The 16100-nt window shown below is 48.6% G+C and overlaps 1 protein-coding gene across 1 annotated transcript; it reads right to left on the bottom strand.

The window, feature by feature from the left end:
• Positions 1-691: 691 nt before the first annotated feature.
• Positions 692-5719, bottom strand: TUBB4A (tubulin, beta 4A class IVa). The gene is made up of 4 exons (XM_006868884.1): positions 5658-5719; positions 5081-5189; positions 4840-4950; positions 692-1753 (listed from the first exon to the last, which is right to left on the bottom strand). Exons 1-4 carry the CDS (start codon positions 5712-5714, stop codon positions 693-695), a joined length of 1338 nt encoding a protein of 445 aa, XP_006868946.1. The 5' UTR covers positions 5715-5719; the 3' UTR covers position 692.
• Positions 5720-16100: the final 10381 nt, after the last annotated feature.

Raw genomic sequence — 16100 nt, 5'->3', positions numbered from 1 at the left:
GCAGAAAGCCTCATCTTTCTCCCGCGGAGCAGCTGGTAGTTTCGAACTGCTGACCTTGCAGTTCACAGTCTGATTCGTAACCACTATGCTATGGAGAATCATTAATTCCACAGAGACATGACAGGACAACAGCGGATTGATTTATTGAGGGAGAGGGGCTGGGAACAGTGGGGGGCATGCCCCTTCCCCTTTTCTGCAGATCTTTCCCCCACCTCCCGCCCAGCAACAGAGGGCCCCACCTGAGGCAAAGATGGGCAGGAACTGAGGGGTGTGAGGTCAGAGAGCATGGTAGAGACCAGAGCCAAGGACAGGATCAGAGGGGTTCATGGGGTCAGAGGTGAAGTAAGGCTCACAGGGTGTGGCTGAAAGTAAATGAGGGCTTATAGGTCTACAAGGTGAGCTGGAACTTACGGGGGTCAGAGGTGAAGGAGTAGGTCTGAGGTAAGGTAAAGCATAGCATGGCTCATGGGGTGTCAATGTTGCAAGAGCTCATGAGAGTTGGAGATAAAGTGGGGCTCAGGGGTCAGAGGTGAATGAGGATCTTGGGGGGTCAAAGGTACGTCAGCATCAGGATGAGGCGATGTTCACAGGGCCACTGGGTTCTTGGAATCAGATAGGTTGGGACAGGAGTTGAAGCAGGGTGTGCAGGGGTCAGGTGAAATTGACCTCTAGAGGTCAAAGGGCATGTTGGTCTAGGCCACCTCCTCTTCCTCAGCCTCCTCATCGAACTCGCCCTCCTCGGCCGTGGCGTCCTGGTACTGCTGGTACTCGGACACCAGGTCATTCATGTTGCTCTCGGCCTCGGTGAACTCCATCTCATCCATGCCTTCGCCCGTGTACCAGTGCAGGAAGGCCTTGCGCCGGAACATGGCGGTGAACTGCTCCGAGATGCGTTTGAACAGCTCCTGGATGGCCGTGCTGTTGCCGATGAAGGTGGCTGCCATCTTGAGGCCGCGGGGCGGGATGTCACACACAGCCGTCTTCACGTTGTTGGGGATCCACTCCACGAAGTAGCTGCTGTTCTTATTCTGCACGCTGAGCATCTGCTCGTCCACCTCCTTCATGGACATGCGGCCTCGGAAGACGGCGGCCACGGTCAGGTAGCGGCCGTGGCGCGGGTCACAGGCTGCCATCATGTTCTTGGCATCGAACATCTGCTGTGTGAGCTCGGGCACGGTCAGGGCCCGGTACTGCTGGCTGCCCCGACTGGTCAGCGGGGCGAAGCCAGGCATGAAGAAGTGGAGACGCGGGAAGGGGACCATGTTGACGGCCAGCTTGCGCAGGTCGGCGTTGAGCTGGCCAGGGAAGCGCAGACAGGTGGTGACCCCGCTCATGGTGGCCGACACCAGGTGGTTGAGGTCCCCGTAGGTGGGTGTGGTCAGCTTGAGGGTGCGGAAGCAGATGTCGTAGAGGGCTTCATTGTCAATGCAGTAGGTCTCATCTGTGTTCTCCACCAGCTGGTGCACGGAGAGGGTGGCGTTGTAGGGCTCCACCACTGTGTCGGACACCTTGGGTGAGGGCACCACGCTGAAGGTGTTCATGATGCGGTCCGGGAACTCCTCACGGATCTTGCTAATGAGCAGGGTGCCCATGCCCGAGCCCGTGCCCCCGCCCAGCGAATGAGTCAGCTGGAAGCCCTGCAGACAGTCACAGCTCTCGGCTTCCTTGCGGACCACATCCAGGACCGCATCCACCAGCTCCGCGCCCTCTGTGTAGTGGCCTTTGGCCCAGTTGTTACCTGCTCCAGACTGGCCTAAGGAAGGAAGAGATTTGGAGACACATGGGCAGTTATAGGGAGAGCCCAACCTTTACCTTAACCCTGACTACCAACCTGGAGGGCCCTTAACAAAAATAAACCCAGCAAAATAACAAAAGCATTGCCACTGAATCAATTCTGACCCGTGGCGCCCCCCTAGTGTTACAGAGTGGAACTGCTCCGCTGGGTTTCCTGAGCTTTGATATTTTTGGAAGCAGATCACCAGGTCTTTCTTATCTGGTGCTGCTGGGGGAGTTCGAACCACCAGCCTTTACCTTAGTAACCCAGTGTCATTAAGTCCATTCCGAATCATAGCTACTTATATAGGTTTTCTGAAACTGTCAGTCTTTACAGGAGCAGACAGCCTCATCTCTTCTCCCTTGACGTTAGCAGTCCAATGCTTAGCCCACACTGTGACACCACTCAATTGCAAACACACCACCCAGGGAAACAAAACAGAGACAGACAAACACACAAATATCTGTTGCTGTCATGGCAACTCCGTATGTTTGTTACAAAGCAGAAGTGCTCTATAAGGGATTCTTGGCTGAATTCTTTATGTAAAGCACATCGTCAGGCCTTTCTTCCGCAGCACCAGGGTATGGGCTTGACAACCTGTGGGTTAGTGTTATTGTCAGCCGCCCTTGAGTGGATCCTGGCTCATGGTGACCTCATGTGTGCAGAGTAGAACTGCTCCATTGGGTTCTGAAGGCTGTGATGTGTTGGAAGCTGTTGCCAGGCCTATCTGCTGAAGCACCTCTGGGTGAGTTCAAACCACTAACTTTTCAGCTAGTACTCGAATGCTTAAAACTGTTTGCCACACGCAACTGCTGCTTTAGGCGAGTTGTTGTTGAAGTGCCGTAGAGTCAGTAAGTTCTGAGTCATAACGATGCTGTACAGGGTTTCCAAGGAGTGGATGGTAGGTTTGAAACGCTGACCTTGTGGTTAGCAGCCGAGTGTTTAACTGTTGTGCCGCCAGGACCTCTGGGAGAATTCTAGTAGTTGCAGATTAATAATAATGGAAATAGTAACAGCAATAATATAATAATTATGTTATTATTGTTACTATTGCTATGATCACTGTTGTTATTGTTTATTCTTCTTCTACTTCCATGTTTGCCCCTTTCACCCAACAGCCAGAGGATCTCTCTCCTTGGTTCCAAATCAGTTCAGGATTGTGTTCCATCTTTGAGTCCAAGGTTTCCCTGTTCTGCAACGCTGGCAGTCAGCCCCATCCCCTCCCAGCCCTCTCCCCTTCCTCTCTCCTCCTTACTCACTCTGCTGCTCCTGAAACTGACCAGGCGGAGTCCCGCCCTTTGCACAGGCTGCTCCCTACCTGGGGACGATGGTAATAAAACAAGGCCGTTGCAATTTCTTGACACAGAGTAACTTTTTAAAGGAGCTCTGGTAGGGTAGTGGGTTACGAATTGAACTGCTAACCACAAAGTTGGCAGTTCGAATCAAACTGTCGCTCCGTAGGAGAATGAGGAGGCTTTCTGCTTCCATAAAGTTTCCCAGCTTCAGAAACCCTATACAGGGTGGTATGAGTCGGAACCAACTGGATGGTACACAGTAGTAACTTCTTTACACCTGTTAGCTATTACTCCTCACACTCTTGAAAAGCAGGTGTTTCTCCAATCTCTGTTTTACTACAAGGAGGCGAAAGCACAGAAAGGAGCCCTGGTGGTGCTCTGGGTAAGGCATTGGGCTGCTAACTGCAAGGTCAGCAGTTCAAACCCATCAGCTGTTCTGAGCAAGAAAGATGAGGCTGTCTGCCCTTATAAAGATTTACAATCTTGGAAACCCTGTATAGAGTCGCTATGAGTCAGAATCGACTTGATGGCTTGAGTCATAGACAGGTTAACCATCAACCAAACCTCATGGTCAGCAGCTTGAAACTACCAGCTGTTCCGTGGAAGAAAGTTGAGGCTTTCTGCTCCCTTAAAGATTTACAGCCTTGGAAACCCTGTTCAAGGTCACTATGAGTTGAAACCAACTCCACGGCACATAACAAGGAGTCCTGGTGTGGTGCTGTGGGTTAATGCGTCACACTGCAAAGCTGTTTGAACTGCAAAGTCAGCAGTTCAATCTCACCAGCTGCTCCTTGGAAACCCTATACAGGGTCGCTATGGGGTTGGAACCGACTCGACGGCACTTAACAACAACAACAACAACGTGGTGATGGTAGCTTGTTTTAATTCCTCTTCCTGCACAACACCTTGGGCTGGGAGGAAGATGGGGAAGAAGGTGTTTCACTTAGAGGGCAGTGAGTTTATGTTAATGGAGGCATAAGTGGAAAAAGATATGGAGAATGTACCATTTGAAGAGTCTGATCAATGAATATCGCTAAATTAGAAAGGCTTCAAAGAGTTTGTGAAAAATTCCATTATCTTTTCATTGTACTTTCCCACAAACATTTTGAAGCCTTTTTGTACAAGCTTGTTGATTTTGTTGCTAGGTACAATCGAGACAGTACCCACTCATAGTGATCCTAGGCACAGCAGAACGAAACCCTGCCCAGTCCTGTGCCAACCTCACAATTGTTGCTATATTTGAGTCTATTGCTGCTGCCAGTATGCCAATCCATCTTGCTGGGGGTCTTCCTCTTTTTCTCAGACCCTCCTGCTTGTACATGCAGAATTGATGAATGGATGTATGTGTTGTGTTATGTATATTTTCAGCACAATTAAGAGAGAGAGAAAACTTGAAAATTAAAGTCACCTCCTCCAGGAGGCCTTTCCTGAAACCTTAGGTAGAACAATTGCCTCTTCTGTGCTTCCCATCACAGTCCTGTTTGTCCTGCCTCCCTCCACAAACAGAGACACCTCTGTAGTCACCAGCAGATCCCAACTCTTGGTGACATCATTTGTTTCACAGTTGAACTGAGCTCTCCAGAGGGTTTTCTTGTCTGTACTCTTACGGCAGCCAATTGTCAAGTCTTTCTTCCACAGTGACACTGGCTGGGTTTGAACCACCAACCTTTCAGTTAGCAGTAGATTTACAAACCACTGGCAACCTGCCGCTGGTTTCACTGAACCTTTGGAAGTGAAAGGAACCAGGGGGCTTCCCTGCCAGCGACTCACCGAAAACAAAGTTGTCAGGTCGGAAGATCTGGCCAAAGGGGCCGGAGCGAACAGAGTCCATGGTGCCTGGCTCCAGGTCCACCAACACAGCCCTGGGAACGTAATTTCCTCCTGCAGAGAAGCAAGCAGATGGAACGTGGGGGTGGAGGGGGCTCCAGAGCCAAGAGCCTTGGAAGCGCCTGTTCCTGCTTGCCCCTCCCCCACAGCACAGGTATCCTCCCCCTCCCACACATTGCCCTACCTGTGGCCTCATTGTAGTATACGTTGATCCTCTCCAGCTGCAGGTCACTGTCCCCATGGTAGGCGCCTGTGGGGTCGATGCCATGTTCATCGCTGATCACCTCCCAAAACTAGAACGGGAGGTTGGCAGTAAGGATTAGGACTTCTGTCTTCTGGACCCAGGACCCCCATGCACCTCCCAGCTGCCTGATCTTCCCCAGAGAGGTGACAGAGAGCCAGGAGGCATGGTGGCAGCAAAAAAGGTCCAGGTGGGGGGTGGGGGTGGGATGAGGCCAATCACCACTCCGTCGGGGAGCCGGGTGAGTGTCAGCGCTCCCCGGCTGCAGCCTGGGGGAGGGGCGAGGTCTCCTTGTGCGCGCCGAGGGGACAGCTAGCCAGCTGTGAGCCCAGCTGTGGCAGGCGGAAAGATGGTTGGCCCTAGCCCCATCGGCCCCTTTGTTCTCGGCCTGGCATTACCCCCAGTCCCTCCTCCACCCTCCCTGGAGTGCGGGTCTCCTGGGGACCCCGTTTCTCCAAGGCCCGGAGGTGGGGGCTCTGGGGACTCCAGGCCCCGCACCCTCGCGCCGGCTCCTGCGCACCTTGGCTCCAATCTGGTTGCCGCATTGGCCTGCCTGCAGGTGCACGATCTCCCTCATGTTGGTGGAGCTGATGTAGAACCCAGCGGCGCGGCGGCAGCAGCGGAGCGAGCGCAGTCTGGAGGCGGCGACGGCGGTGGCAAAGCACTGTCCCTGCGCCCCGGGGCGCCGCTATATGAGCGGGCGTGGCCGCGTCACGACCGGTCACGGGCCGCCCCGCCCCTGGTCCCGCCCGGGGACGGACGGCGCTGGCCAGAGGGATGATGACCTGCGGAGGAGCGCCCAGGCCTCTGGTGGTGTGGGCTCGGGCGCGCGCCTGGGCCGAGTGTCCCCATCCCGGGCCCCAACGTTTACCCCCACTCTGCTCTCAGCCAGGCCTGGAGACCCCGGCTTCGCGGAAATTGGGGGGAGGGGGACACGGAACGCCTGGTAAACAAGGAACTGATAGATCTTCCTCATCCCCCATCTTCTACCCCACCCCACCTCCACACCAGTCCCTGTTTCAGTTTCCTTGTTTCAGCCTCACTGCCTACTCCATTTCTCAGGTCTCAATCTTACCCTTACATCACTGGTAGAAGTGCAAATGGTTAAGTGCTGGAAAAGGCTTGTGGTTTGAATCTACCCAGAGACGCCCTGTAAGAAAGACCTAGTGATCTGCTTCTGACAGGGCACAGCCTTGAACAGCCCACCCCTGGAATCACCATGAGTGGGAACCATTGACTGACAGCTATTTATTTCCTGGGGGGGGGGGGGGGAGGGTGCTCTGGAATAACCGTTTTTGTTTTTGGGGGGCAGGAAGGCAGGTTCTTAGAGGTCCTATTTAAAAGTAAAAAACCTTCGTTGATGTTTGATTGGATGTCCTTGTGGAAGTTGGTGGAGCGACTCCCACTGGACCCCCCCTCCCCCGTTGGACTCTGAGTCACATACATGTGTAGTGGTCACCCCTAGCCTGGGGCCTCAGGGAGTAAGACTTTTGACTAGATCACATATGGGGGTTATTGTTGTTGTTGTTAACACAGTGGGTTCTGACTCATAGCGACCCTGTGAAGGGTTCCCGAGGAGTTGCTGGTGAATTTGAACCACCGACCTTTTGGCTCAAACCGACCTTGCGGTCCAGTGTTTATCATACAGTGCCACACCAGGACTCGACATAGTGAGACCTTTAGGGGTGCCTTCTCCCCCAGATGAACACCTTTTCACAGCAGTAGTATAATTTATTACAAACCATCCCCTGCCTCAGCATTTCTTATTAACTATATGTCCTTGGGGAGTCTCTGGGTGGTTCAAACAGCTAACATGTTTGGCTGTTAACTGAAAGGTTAGAGGTTTGAGTCCATCCAGAGGTACCTTGGCAGAGAGGCCTTGCAATCTACTTGGGAAAAGCCAACAATTAAGAACCCTAGGAAGCACAAGTCTATTCTAACATACATGGGGCCGTTAGGAGTCACAATTACCATGAAGGCAACTGGTTTTGAATAATCCTGGGCAGGTTCCTTGGTCTCTCTATACCATAATGTTATCATCTGCACGGTGGCGTTGTGACAAGTGTCCATCCTCTAAGGCTGTCGGGAGTGTCCAGTGAGATAGTAGAGTTAACAAGCTGGCCATGGGGTTACCCTCACACAGGGTAAAATTGTAGCTATTACAATAGCAATTGTTAGCCAAGACTTCCTGTGACTCCCGTGCAAACAGGGTTACCTTCACGGTCAACCACCCACTCTCCTGTGACCCTGTGACTCGCTCATCCTAGAACTTGAGTCAAGAGCAGAGTCTTTCGTGGGGTGAGGGTGGGGTCAGCCAAGTGAGCCATGTGACTTTGGCCTCACAAAAAAGACTATTTTATTGTTGTTGAGAATATCCACAGCAAAACATAACCCATCCATCCACTTCTCCATGTATGTAGTCAGTGACAGGGATCTTACTTTCCAAATTGAACAATCCTTCTCTCCCTCATTTTCCAAATCATCCCTCCCCTATTAACTCATTAAGTCATTGTCCCCCAGGCTCCCTCTCAGATCTTTCCAAATGTTGTTCATTTGGTCCTGTATTGCTGTTGTTGTTGTTATGTGCCGTGGAGTCGGTTCCAACTCATAGCGACCCTGTATAGGGTCTCCGTGGCTGTAAATCTTTACAGGAGCAGAAAGTCTTATTTTTCTTCCATGGAACAGCTGGTAGTTTTGAACTGCTAACTGTGAGACTAGCAGTGGGATTCGTAGCCACTATGCTACCAGACCTCTTTTGGTCCTGTATAGATAGTTCTTAAAAAAGCTCAAAGCTCAAGGCAGACATTCTTTGCCCATGAAGCTAAACTATTGTTTGGTTTTCAGAAGACTTCTTGGGATATTTTTGGTTTAAGGCTCAATGATTACCTCAGGGCAATAGTTTTAGGGATCCATCCAATCTCCAGGTTCCAGAAAATCTGGATTCCATGAGAATTTGAAATTCTGTTCTGCATTTTTCCTCTTTTGGTTCAGGATTCATTCATCAAAGAATCGTCCATAAAAAATTCAGTAATGATAGCTGGGCACCATCCAGTTCTTTGGTTTCCTGGCTAAGGAGACAGTTGTTCATAGAGGCAACATTCCATATTCTCTTCATCTTTCTGACTCTTTCCAAACTTGTAAAGTCTTGATATATTATATGAATGGGCTTGTTTGATCAGAATCCTACCTCATTCCCAACACCAGGTCTCTGGGATCAATTATAACAACGCATTTGGTGATAATCTCAAAAGTCTAATCAGCATTCTCAATCTGTACATTGTTACCACCAACAAAAATCTAAAATAAATTCTTAAGAAAAAAAAAAAATCACAACTCTGTGTTACCATTTTTTGATGTTTTAATGTTGTTGTTAAGTGCCATGGAGTCAGTCCCGACTCATAGTGACCCTGCAAAGGATTTCCAAGGCTGTAAATCTTTATGGGAGCAGAAAGCCTTATCTTTTTCCCATGGAATAGCTGGTAGTTTCGAACTGCTGACCGTGAGATTAGTAGCCCAATTTGTAACCGCCACGCTACCAGAGCTCCTTAACATTTTAATATAGAACATGAAAACAGCCTTGCTGGAATGGCTGATTTGGAGTGGGGACTCAGCCCCATAGAGGCCGGGCTTCCTGAATGAATCCCCTAAGGACGTCCAGCCCCTTGGGCAGTACAGGCCCTACTGGAAGTACCCTCTTCATCTCTTGTGTTAGGAAGTGCCTTGATCTATAAGAGACAAGCCATAATGGAAGACAAGTAAGGAAAAGCTGGAGAGCAGGAGGTGGACCTCCTTGCTGGGGCTTGAACAGGTCAGATATCAATAAAGCCTGTGGGGATGAAATGGAGAAGTTTGGATTGCTCTGCTGTCACCAGACCCTATGGTTGACCCTCCATGATTTTGGCCTCTCCTAGACTCCACCTCTCACCACCGGATCAATAAAAACATTCTTATCAACGGAGAGAAGATTGAAGTTGTCAAAAACTTCATTTTTCTTGGATCAACTATCAACACTCATGGAAGCAGCAGACAAGATATCAGATGACGTATTGCATTAGACAAATCTGCTGCACAAGACCTTTTTAAAGTGTTGAAGAGCAAAGATGTCGGCTTGAGGACTAAGGTGTGCCTGACCTAAGCCATGGTGTTTTCAATCCCCTCACATGCATGCAAAAGTTGGACAGTGAATAAGGAAGACCGTAGAAGAATTGATGCTTTTGAGTTATGGTGTTGGAGGAGACTATTGAAAGTGCCATTGGCTGCCAAAAGAACCAACAGATCTGTGTTGGAAGAAGTACAGTCAGAATGCTCCTTGGAGGCCAGGATGGCTAAACTTCATCTCTCATACTTTGGACATAATTGTCAGGAGGGACCAGTCACTGGAGAAGGATACCATGTTTGGTAAGGTGGAGGGTCAGAGAAAAAGAGGAAGATCCCCAGCAAGATGGATTGGCAAAGTGGCAGCATCCATGGGCTCAAGTGTGGCAACAGTAGTGAGGTTGGCCCAGGACCGGGCAGTGTTTCGTTCTGTTGTGCATAGTGTTGCTATGAGTTGGTACCAACTCAGTGGCACGGGACAACAGACTCCACCCCTGGGGGAGGGGCGTAAAAGAATATCAAGTGTACCCACAGCTCCTTCCTCATGGTGCAGTGGGTAAGCACTCAGTCCTGCACCATCCGGTCTTTGCTGCTGAATAACTACTATGTGAATCCATCTCTTGGACTTCCTCTGTTTCACTGACCCTCTACTCATACAGCCTAGAAACCCTTCTGGGGCCATTCTACCTTGTTACCTGTAGTTGCTGTAAGTTAGAATCGACTCCACGGTACACAAAACCCACCATGGTTTCCAGACAAGCAGATGCTTTCTGGTGGCCAGGTGGCCCCAGGTAGCCACTAGGCTTCCCAGTAGGAATCTGAAGGTCATGCTGTAGGGGTCATCCCTGGCAGCAGGCTGGTTATAGAACTGGGGAGCCATTGGGGAATACCTTGAAGACTAGGCAGGAGGTATCCAGAGGGATCCTGCCCAGAACTGTGTTTTCATACCCACCTGCCTGTCCAATCATGGATGGCCTTGGTGTGCGGCAGGACATTCTACCTTGCTAGTTTTGAAGGTCCTAGTGTGGCACTGTAAGATAACCACTAGACTGCAAGGTTGATTTGAAATCATAAGGTGGTGGTTCAAATCCACCAGCTGCTCTTTGGGAACCCTATAGAGGGTCACTGTGAGTTGGAACCTACTCGACAGCACTTAACAACAACACAACAGCTCTGAAGGTATGAAAAAAGCAAAGATGTCATTTTGAGGACTAAGATGCACCTGACTGAAGCCATGGTATTGAAAAAAAAAAAAAACCTTTTTATTGTTTCAAAGCGGCTGGTAGTTTCAAACCTCTGACCTTAAGGTTCGCAGCCCGATTCGTAACCACTACGCTACCAGAGCTCCTTTCAAATGGTAACATAGTGGTTACAAATTGGGCTGCTAATCTCATGGTCAGCAGTTCGAAACTACCAGCTGTTCCATGGGAGAAAGATGAGGCTTTCTGCTTCCATAAAGATTTACAGCCTCGAAAACCCTGTACAGGGTTACCATGAGTTGGAACTGACTCCACAGCACATAACAACATATGTATATGAAATGATACATATACATATATGGACAATGAATAAAGAAGCTCTTAGAAGAATCAGTGCATTTAAATTGTTGTGCTGGAGAAGAATATTGAAAGTACCATGGACTGCCAGAAGAACAAACAAGTCTGTCCTAGCCAGAATGCTCCTTAGAAGCTAAAATGTTTCATTCTGTTGTACACGGGGTCCTCATAAGTAGTGGGAACTGACTTAATAGCAGCGGATAACAACAACAAAGTGTTGAGTTGTTAGACATTTATTTGAGGGTTTCCCATGTAGTCAAATAAGGATGCACAGGTGGGCTCACATCGTGGACCAAAAGCTCTCATTTCCTACCAACATCCAATCTCCAATCAAACCTGGTCAGCATCATGGCAGGAAGGGGTAGGGCACAGGGAAAACAGAAGATGATTCTAAAAAAAGCTCGTGAAATGTTCAACCCTAGTAAGCAGATAGCCGGCCATCTGTCAGTGTGCTGTACTGTGGTGGCTTGTGTGGAACTGTGATGCTGGAAATGATGCCACCAGGATTTCAAGCACAAGCAGGGTGACACATGGTGGACAGGTTTCAGTAGAACCTCCAGGAAGAAATGCCTGGTGATGTACTTCTGAAGACTAGCTAATGAGAACTTTATGGATGCCAACAGAATGTTTGCACATGTCATTAGGAGGGATCAGTTATCAGAGGTTATCCTGCTTGGTGAAGTAGATGGCCTGGGTGGGCGAGGGAGACCCTTGGTGAGATGGATTGGCACAGTAGCCACAGGAATGGACTCAAACATGCTCGAGATTGTGAGGATGACACAGACCCGGTCAGTGTTCCCGTCTGTGGTCTATAATGTTGTCGTGAGTCAGAGGCGACTCTAGGGTAGCTAACAACAAGAGGCAGGTACTATCTGTATACCCATTTCACAGACCAGAAAGTGGAGGCCCAGGGAGGGGAAGTATCTCATTTGGTGTCACACATTGTTAAGGCTGGGAGAAAAACCCAGCTCCTGGTGCCGCTAGTGGTTAAGCACTCCGTTGCTAACTGAAAGCTTAGCAGTTTAAACCCAGCAGCCATTCCCTGGGAGGAAGGCAGTCTATTTCTGTAAAGATTGTTAGGTGCTGATGAATTGGTGCTGACTCATCATAACCCCGCTACACAACAGAACACAACAGAACAAAACACCGTGACAATCGCTGTACTTGAGCCCACTGTGGCAGCCTTTGTTGATGAGAGACTTCCTCTTTTTTGCTGACCCAAGCTTTACCACACATGATGTCCTTTTCCAGGGACTGGTCCCTCCTGATGACATGTCCAAATGAGAAGCAAACATCCTAAGAAACCATTAGGGGCAGCTCTACTCTGTCCCACAGGGTTGGTATGAATCGGGGTTGACTGGTCGCCACTGCTACACGTTTTATGTTCTAGCACATTCCACTGCCAAAGCGTATCCCCCTCTCTTTATGGCCACAGGAATAGGATGCTGCTGTAGTTACTTTGTTACTTTTTTTTTTTTTTTTTTTAAAGGCTGGCAGTGGAAGTGGTGTCTTTCAGGAGGACAATGTTGCTGTTGTCTAGGCAGCTGTGTGACCGTCACGTGCCCTGTGGCTTGAGCCTCCATCTGTATTACATGCCTGCTCCCCACAGTGCCTGCGTGCTCTGAGTTGGTTTTGTGTCTGAGTTCAGCTTCCAGCTCCTGAATCTCTTCTCTCTGTCTTCGCGGCCCGATCATGGGGCTCCTTCCTACAGGCCCCCAGTTCCTCCTGCCACCCCAATAGCCTGGCCCTGAGACCTGCTTTTCCTTTCTGCTGCCCTGGCACAGGCCCTTCTCCAGCTGCAAGGAAAGACACACAAGGTTCTGGAAGCTGCTATTCTGTCACAGACACTGAATGGGTGCTAAGAAGGGAGAGTCCCCTCCATGCCTATCTTCCAGCTCCAGGGATACACACACCCCTGTGTCAGCTGTGTCTGGCACAGCTGGCACTGGGATGGGGGTGGCAGGGGACAATGGACCCTGCTGGGGTGCAGTCTGCCTCCTGCCAATACTCACTGTCCTGTAAACATGGAGCAGATCTTGAATGAGACAGGTTCGGAATACACAGGGTTTCCTGACAGGTGGGCAGGGGGACGGCTGAGACCAGCTGGGGCTGGGTAGGGTGGTGACTTCCTGGGGGTCCCCGCCCTGCCCACCTGCTTGCCTGGCCTTGAGGGCATTGGTGCGGAGCCTGCTGTAGGCATGGTTATTGATGCGGTTGCTGGTTCAGGGAGGCTGGGCCTGGTGGGTACATGGCCAGGAAGTGCCCTGTGGTCAGCTTGGCACTACCATTCGGGGAGCAACTGCCCATGCTGCCAAGATGAGGGTGCCCAGGTGCTTGAATGCCAGGAGTACATAAATGCTGTTCACAAAGGCTTGTGTGCTTAGCTGCAGGCCCTGGGCATGAAGCATTTCTCTCAGGCAGCATTGTGGGGGCCGGGGTCTAGGAGGTACAGTGGGGGTACTTGTAGAGTGCTGTTGATCGAATCAACTCTGACAATTGTGACAAAGTAGAACTGCTTTACAGAGTTATCTCTGCCGGCATCTTCATGGGAGCAGATCCACAGGGCTTTTCTCCCAGGCAGCTGAGGCTGGGTTTGAACTGCCAGTCTTTTGGAGAATTCACACTAAATAGGATAGAAAAAAAATTCATGGTCACTATATATGTGCAGATGGAGTCCTGGAGTGGCCCTGTGGGTTGATGCGTCAGACTACAAAGCTGTTTGAACTGCAAGGTTGGTGGTTCAAGCTCACTAGCACTCCTTGGAAACCCTTTACAGGGTTGCTATGGGTCGGAACCGACTCAATGGAACTTCACAACAACAACATATGTGTGCAGAGTGGAACTGCTTCATAGAGTTTCCTAGGCTGTAATCCTAGGACTTGTCTGTCAATGTGTCTTACTAGGGTGACTTGTTTATTGTGGTCATGCTGGCAGCTATGCTACTGGGATTTCAAGTACTAGCAAGGTCCCCATGGTGGACAGGTTTCAGTGGAGCTTTCAGAGTAAGATAAACTAGGGAGAAGGACCTGCTTCTAACAAAAGGTGATCATTGAAAACCTTGTGAATAGCAACAGAGTAAATGTCTAACACACTGAATGCCAGAAGAGGAGCCCCTCAGCATGGAAGGCACTCAAAATACGACCAGGGAAGAGCTGTCTCCTCAAAGCAGAGTTAATTTCAGTGACCCAGATAGAATCCCTTTCTGGACCTTCATTGGTTGACGTGGCACATCTTGAAATGAGAAGACACAGTTGCCAACATCATTAGTAATCAGAAGATAGACTGTACTAAGTATAAATCTAGGAAAATTGGAAATCATTAAAAATGAAAAGAAACACATAAAGATCGCTATCCTAGGCATTAGTAAGCTGAGATGGCGTGGTATTGGACATTTTGGATAGGACAGTCATATGGTTTACTGTGCTGGAAATGACAACTTGAAGAGGAATGGCGTCACATTCATTGTCAAAAAGAACAGCTGAGTGGGAACCAGTCAAGGATGCAAGAAAGGGAAATTAAAGGCATCCAGATTGGTAAAGAAGAAGTAAAACTCTCTATTTGCAGATGACATTATCCTATACTTAGAAAATCCCAACCAGTCAGCAAGAAAATGACTTGAACTAACGGAAAAATTCAGCAAAGTGGCAGGGTACAAGATCAGCATACAAAATCCAGTTGAATTCTTTTACACTCACAAAAATGGCTCTGCAAAGGAAATTAGGGAGACAATACCATTTGCAATGGCATCTCAAAAGATGAAATGCTTAGTAATAAATCCAACCAGAGAAACAAAAGACCTAGACCAAGAAAACTGCAGAACATTACTATAAGTAATCCCAAAAGATCTACATAAAAGGAAGTGTATACCATGCTCAAGGAATCCTGCTGTGGCACCATAGGATAATCATTGGACTGTTAACTGCAAGGTCAGGGGTTCACACGCATCATCAGCTCCTTGGAAACGCTATACAGAGTTGTTATGAGTTGAAACTGACTTGATGGCACTTAGCAAGTTAAAAACAACAATACCATGCTCGAAGTGATCTACAGAGATAATAATGCAATCTCAACCCAGATTCCAACATCAGTCTTTAAAGATACAGAAAAACTAACCACCAATTTGATATGTGGCGCTGTGGGTTAATGCGCCAGACTGCAAAGCCGTTTGAACAACAAGGTCGGTGGTTCAAGCTCACCAGTGACCCTGTGTAGGGTTTCCTCCAGAAGTCCTACACAGGGTCGCTATGGGTCGGAACCAACTCAATGGCACTTAACAACAACAATTTGATATGGAAAAAGACCCCAGATAAGCAAAGTATTACTAAAAAAGGAGAACAAAGTAGGAAACCTCTTGCTTCCCTATTTCAAAACCTATTATACCGCACAGCTATGGTAGTCAAAACAACTTAGAACTTACTGTACAACAACAGACACACATATCAGTGGAACAAAACTGAGAACCCAGAAGTAAATCCACCCACCTACGGACAGCTGATCTTTACAAAGGGCCAAAACACATTCAATTAAATGAGGAAGAAAGAGATAGTCTTCTTAACAAAGTTGGTGCTGACAAAGTTTGGTATATCCATTTGCAGAAAAAATTAAACAGGACTCATATCTCACATCACAGACAAAACTAAATTCAACATGGATCTAAGACCTAAATGCAAAATCTAGAATCATAAAGAACATCAATGAAAAAGCAGGAACAAACATAGGGGTTCCAATTCTAGGTATAAATACACTATCAAACATCACTGAAAACACACAAACAGCAGAAAACAAAACAGATGACTGGAACCTTCTAAAAACTAGACACTTATGTGTATCAAAACATTTCACCAAACAACTAAGTAGAGAACCCATTTTGTTGTTGTTGTTAGGTGCCATTGAGTCGCTACCGACTCATAACGACCCTCTGCACAGCAGAATGGAATACTGCTTGATCAGAGACTAGAACAGACATGTTTTTGGCAGTGACATATCAGACAAGGGATTAATCTCTAAAATGTATCAAAAACTTCAACACCTCAACAAAAAACAATTAAAAATGGTCAGAAGGCTTGACCAGACACATCACCAAAAAAGTCAGCCAGGCAGCCAACAAACATCTAGAGTGATGATGTGATCATTCATTAGCCATTGTTGTTGTTGTTAAGAGTTGTCAAGTTGGGTCTAACTCATAACAACCCTGTATAGGGTTTTCAAAGTCGTAAATCTTTGTGGGAGCCGAAAGCCTCATCTCTCTCTTGTGGAGCAATTGGTGGGCTCGAACCCCCAACCTTGTGGTTCATAGCCAAGAGTTTCTATTA

This window comes from Chrysochloris asiatica, unplaced genomic scaffold (genome assembly GCF_000296735.1).
Source record: "Chrysochloris asiatica unplaced genomic scaffold, ChrAsi1.0 scaffold00125, whole genome shotgun sequence".
NCBI lineage: Eukaryota > Metazoa > Chordata > Mammalia > Afrosoricida > Chrysochloridae > Chrysochloris > Chrysochloris asiatica.
This window is presented reverse-complemented; position numbering and strand designations above follow the sequence as displayed.

What these genes read in the sequence shown, in the direction of transcription:
- TUBB4A (XM_006868884.1), bottom strand. Translation starts at nt 5,714, where the DNA reads ATGAGGGAGATCGTGCACCTGCAGGCAGGCCAATGCGGCAACCAGATT. An exon ending in GCAACCAGATTGGAGCCAAG is followed by an intron (nt 5,190 to 5,657) that starts GTGCGCAGGAGC and finishes CTCCCGTTCTAG; the next exon opens with TTTTGGGAGGTGATCAGCGA. An exon ending in ACCTGACAACTTTGTTTTCG is followed by an intron (nt 1,754 to 4,839) that starts GTGAGTCGCTGG and finishes TTCCTTCCTTAG; the next exon opens with GCCAGTCTGGAGCAGGTAAC.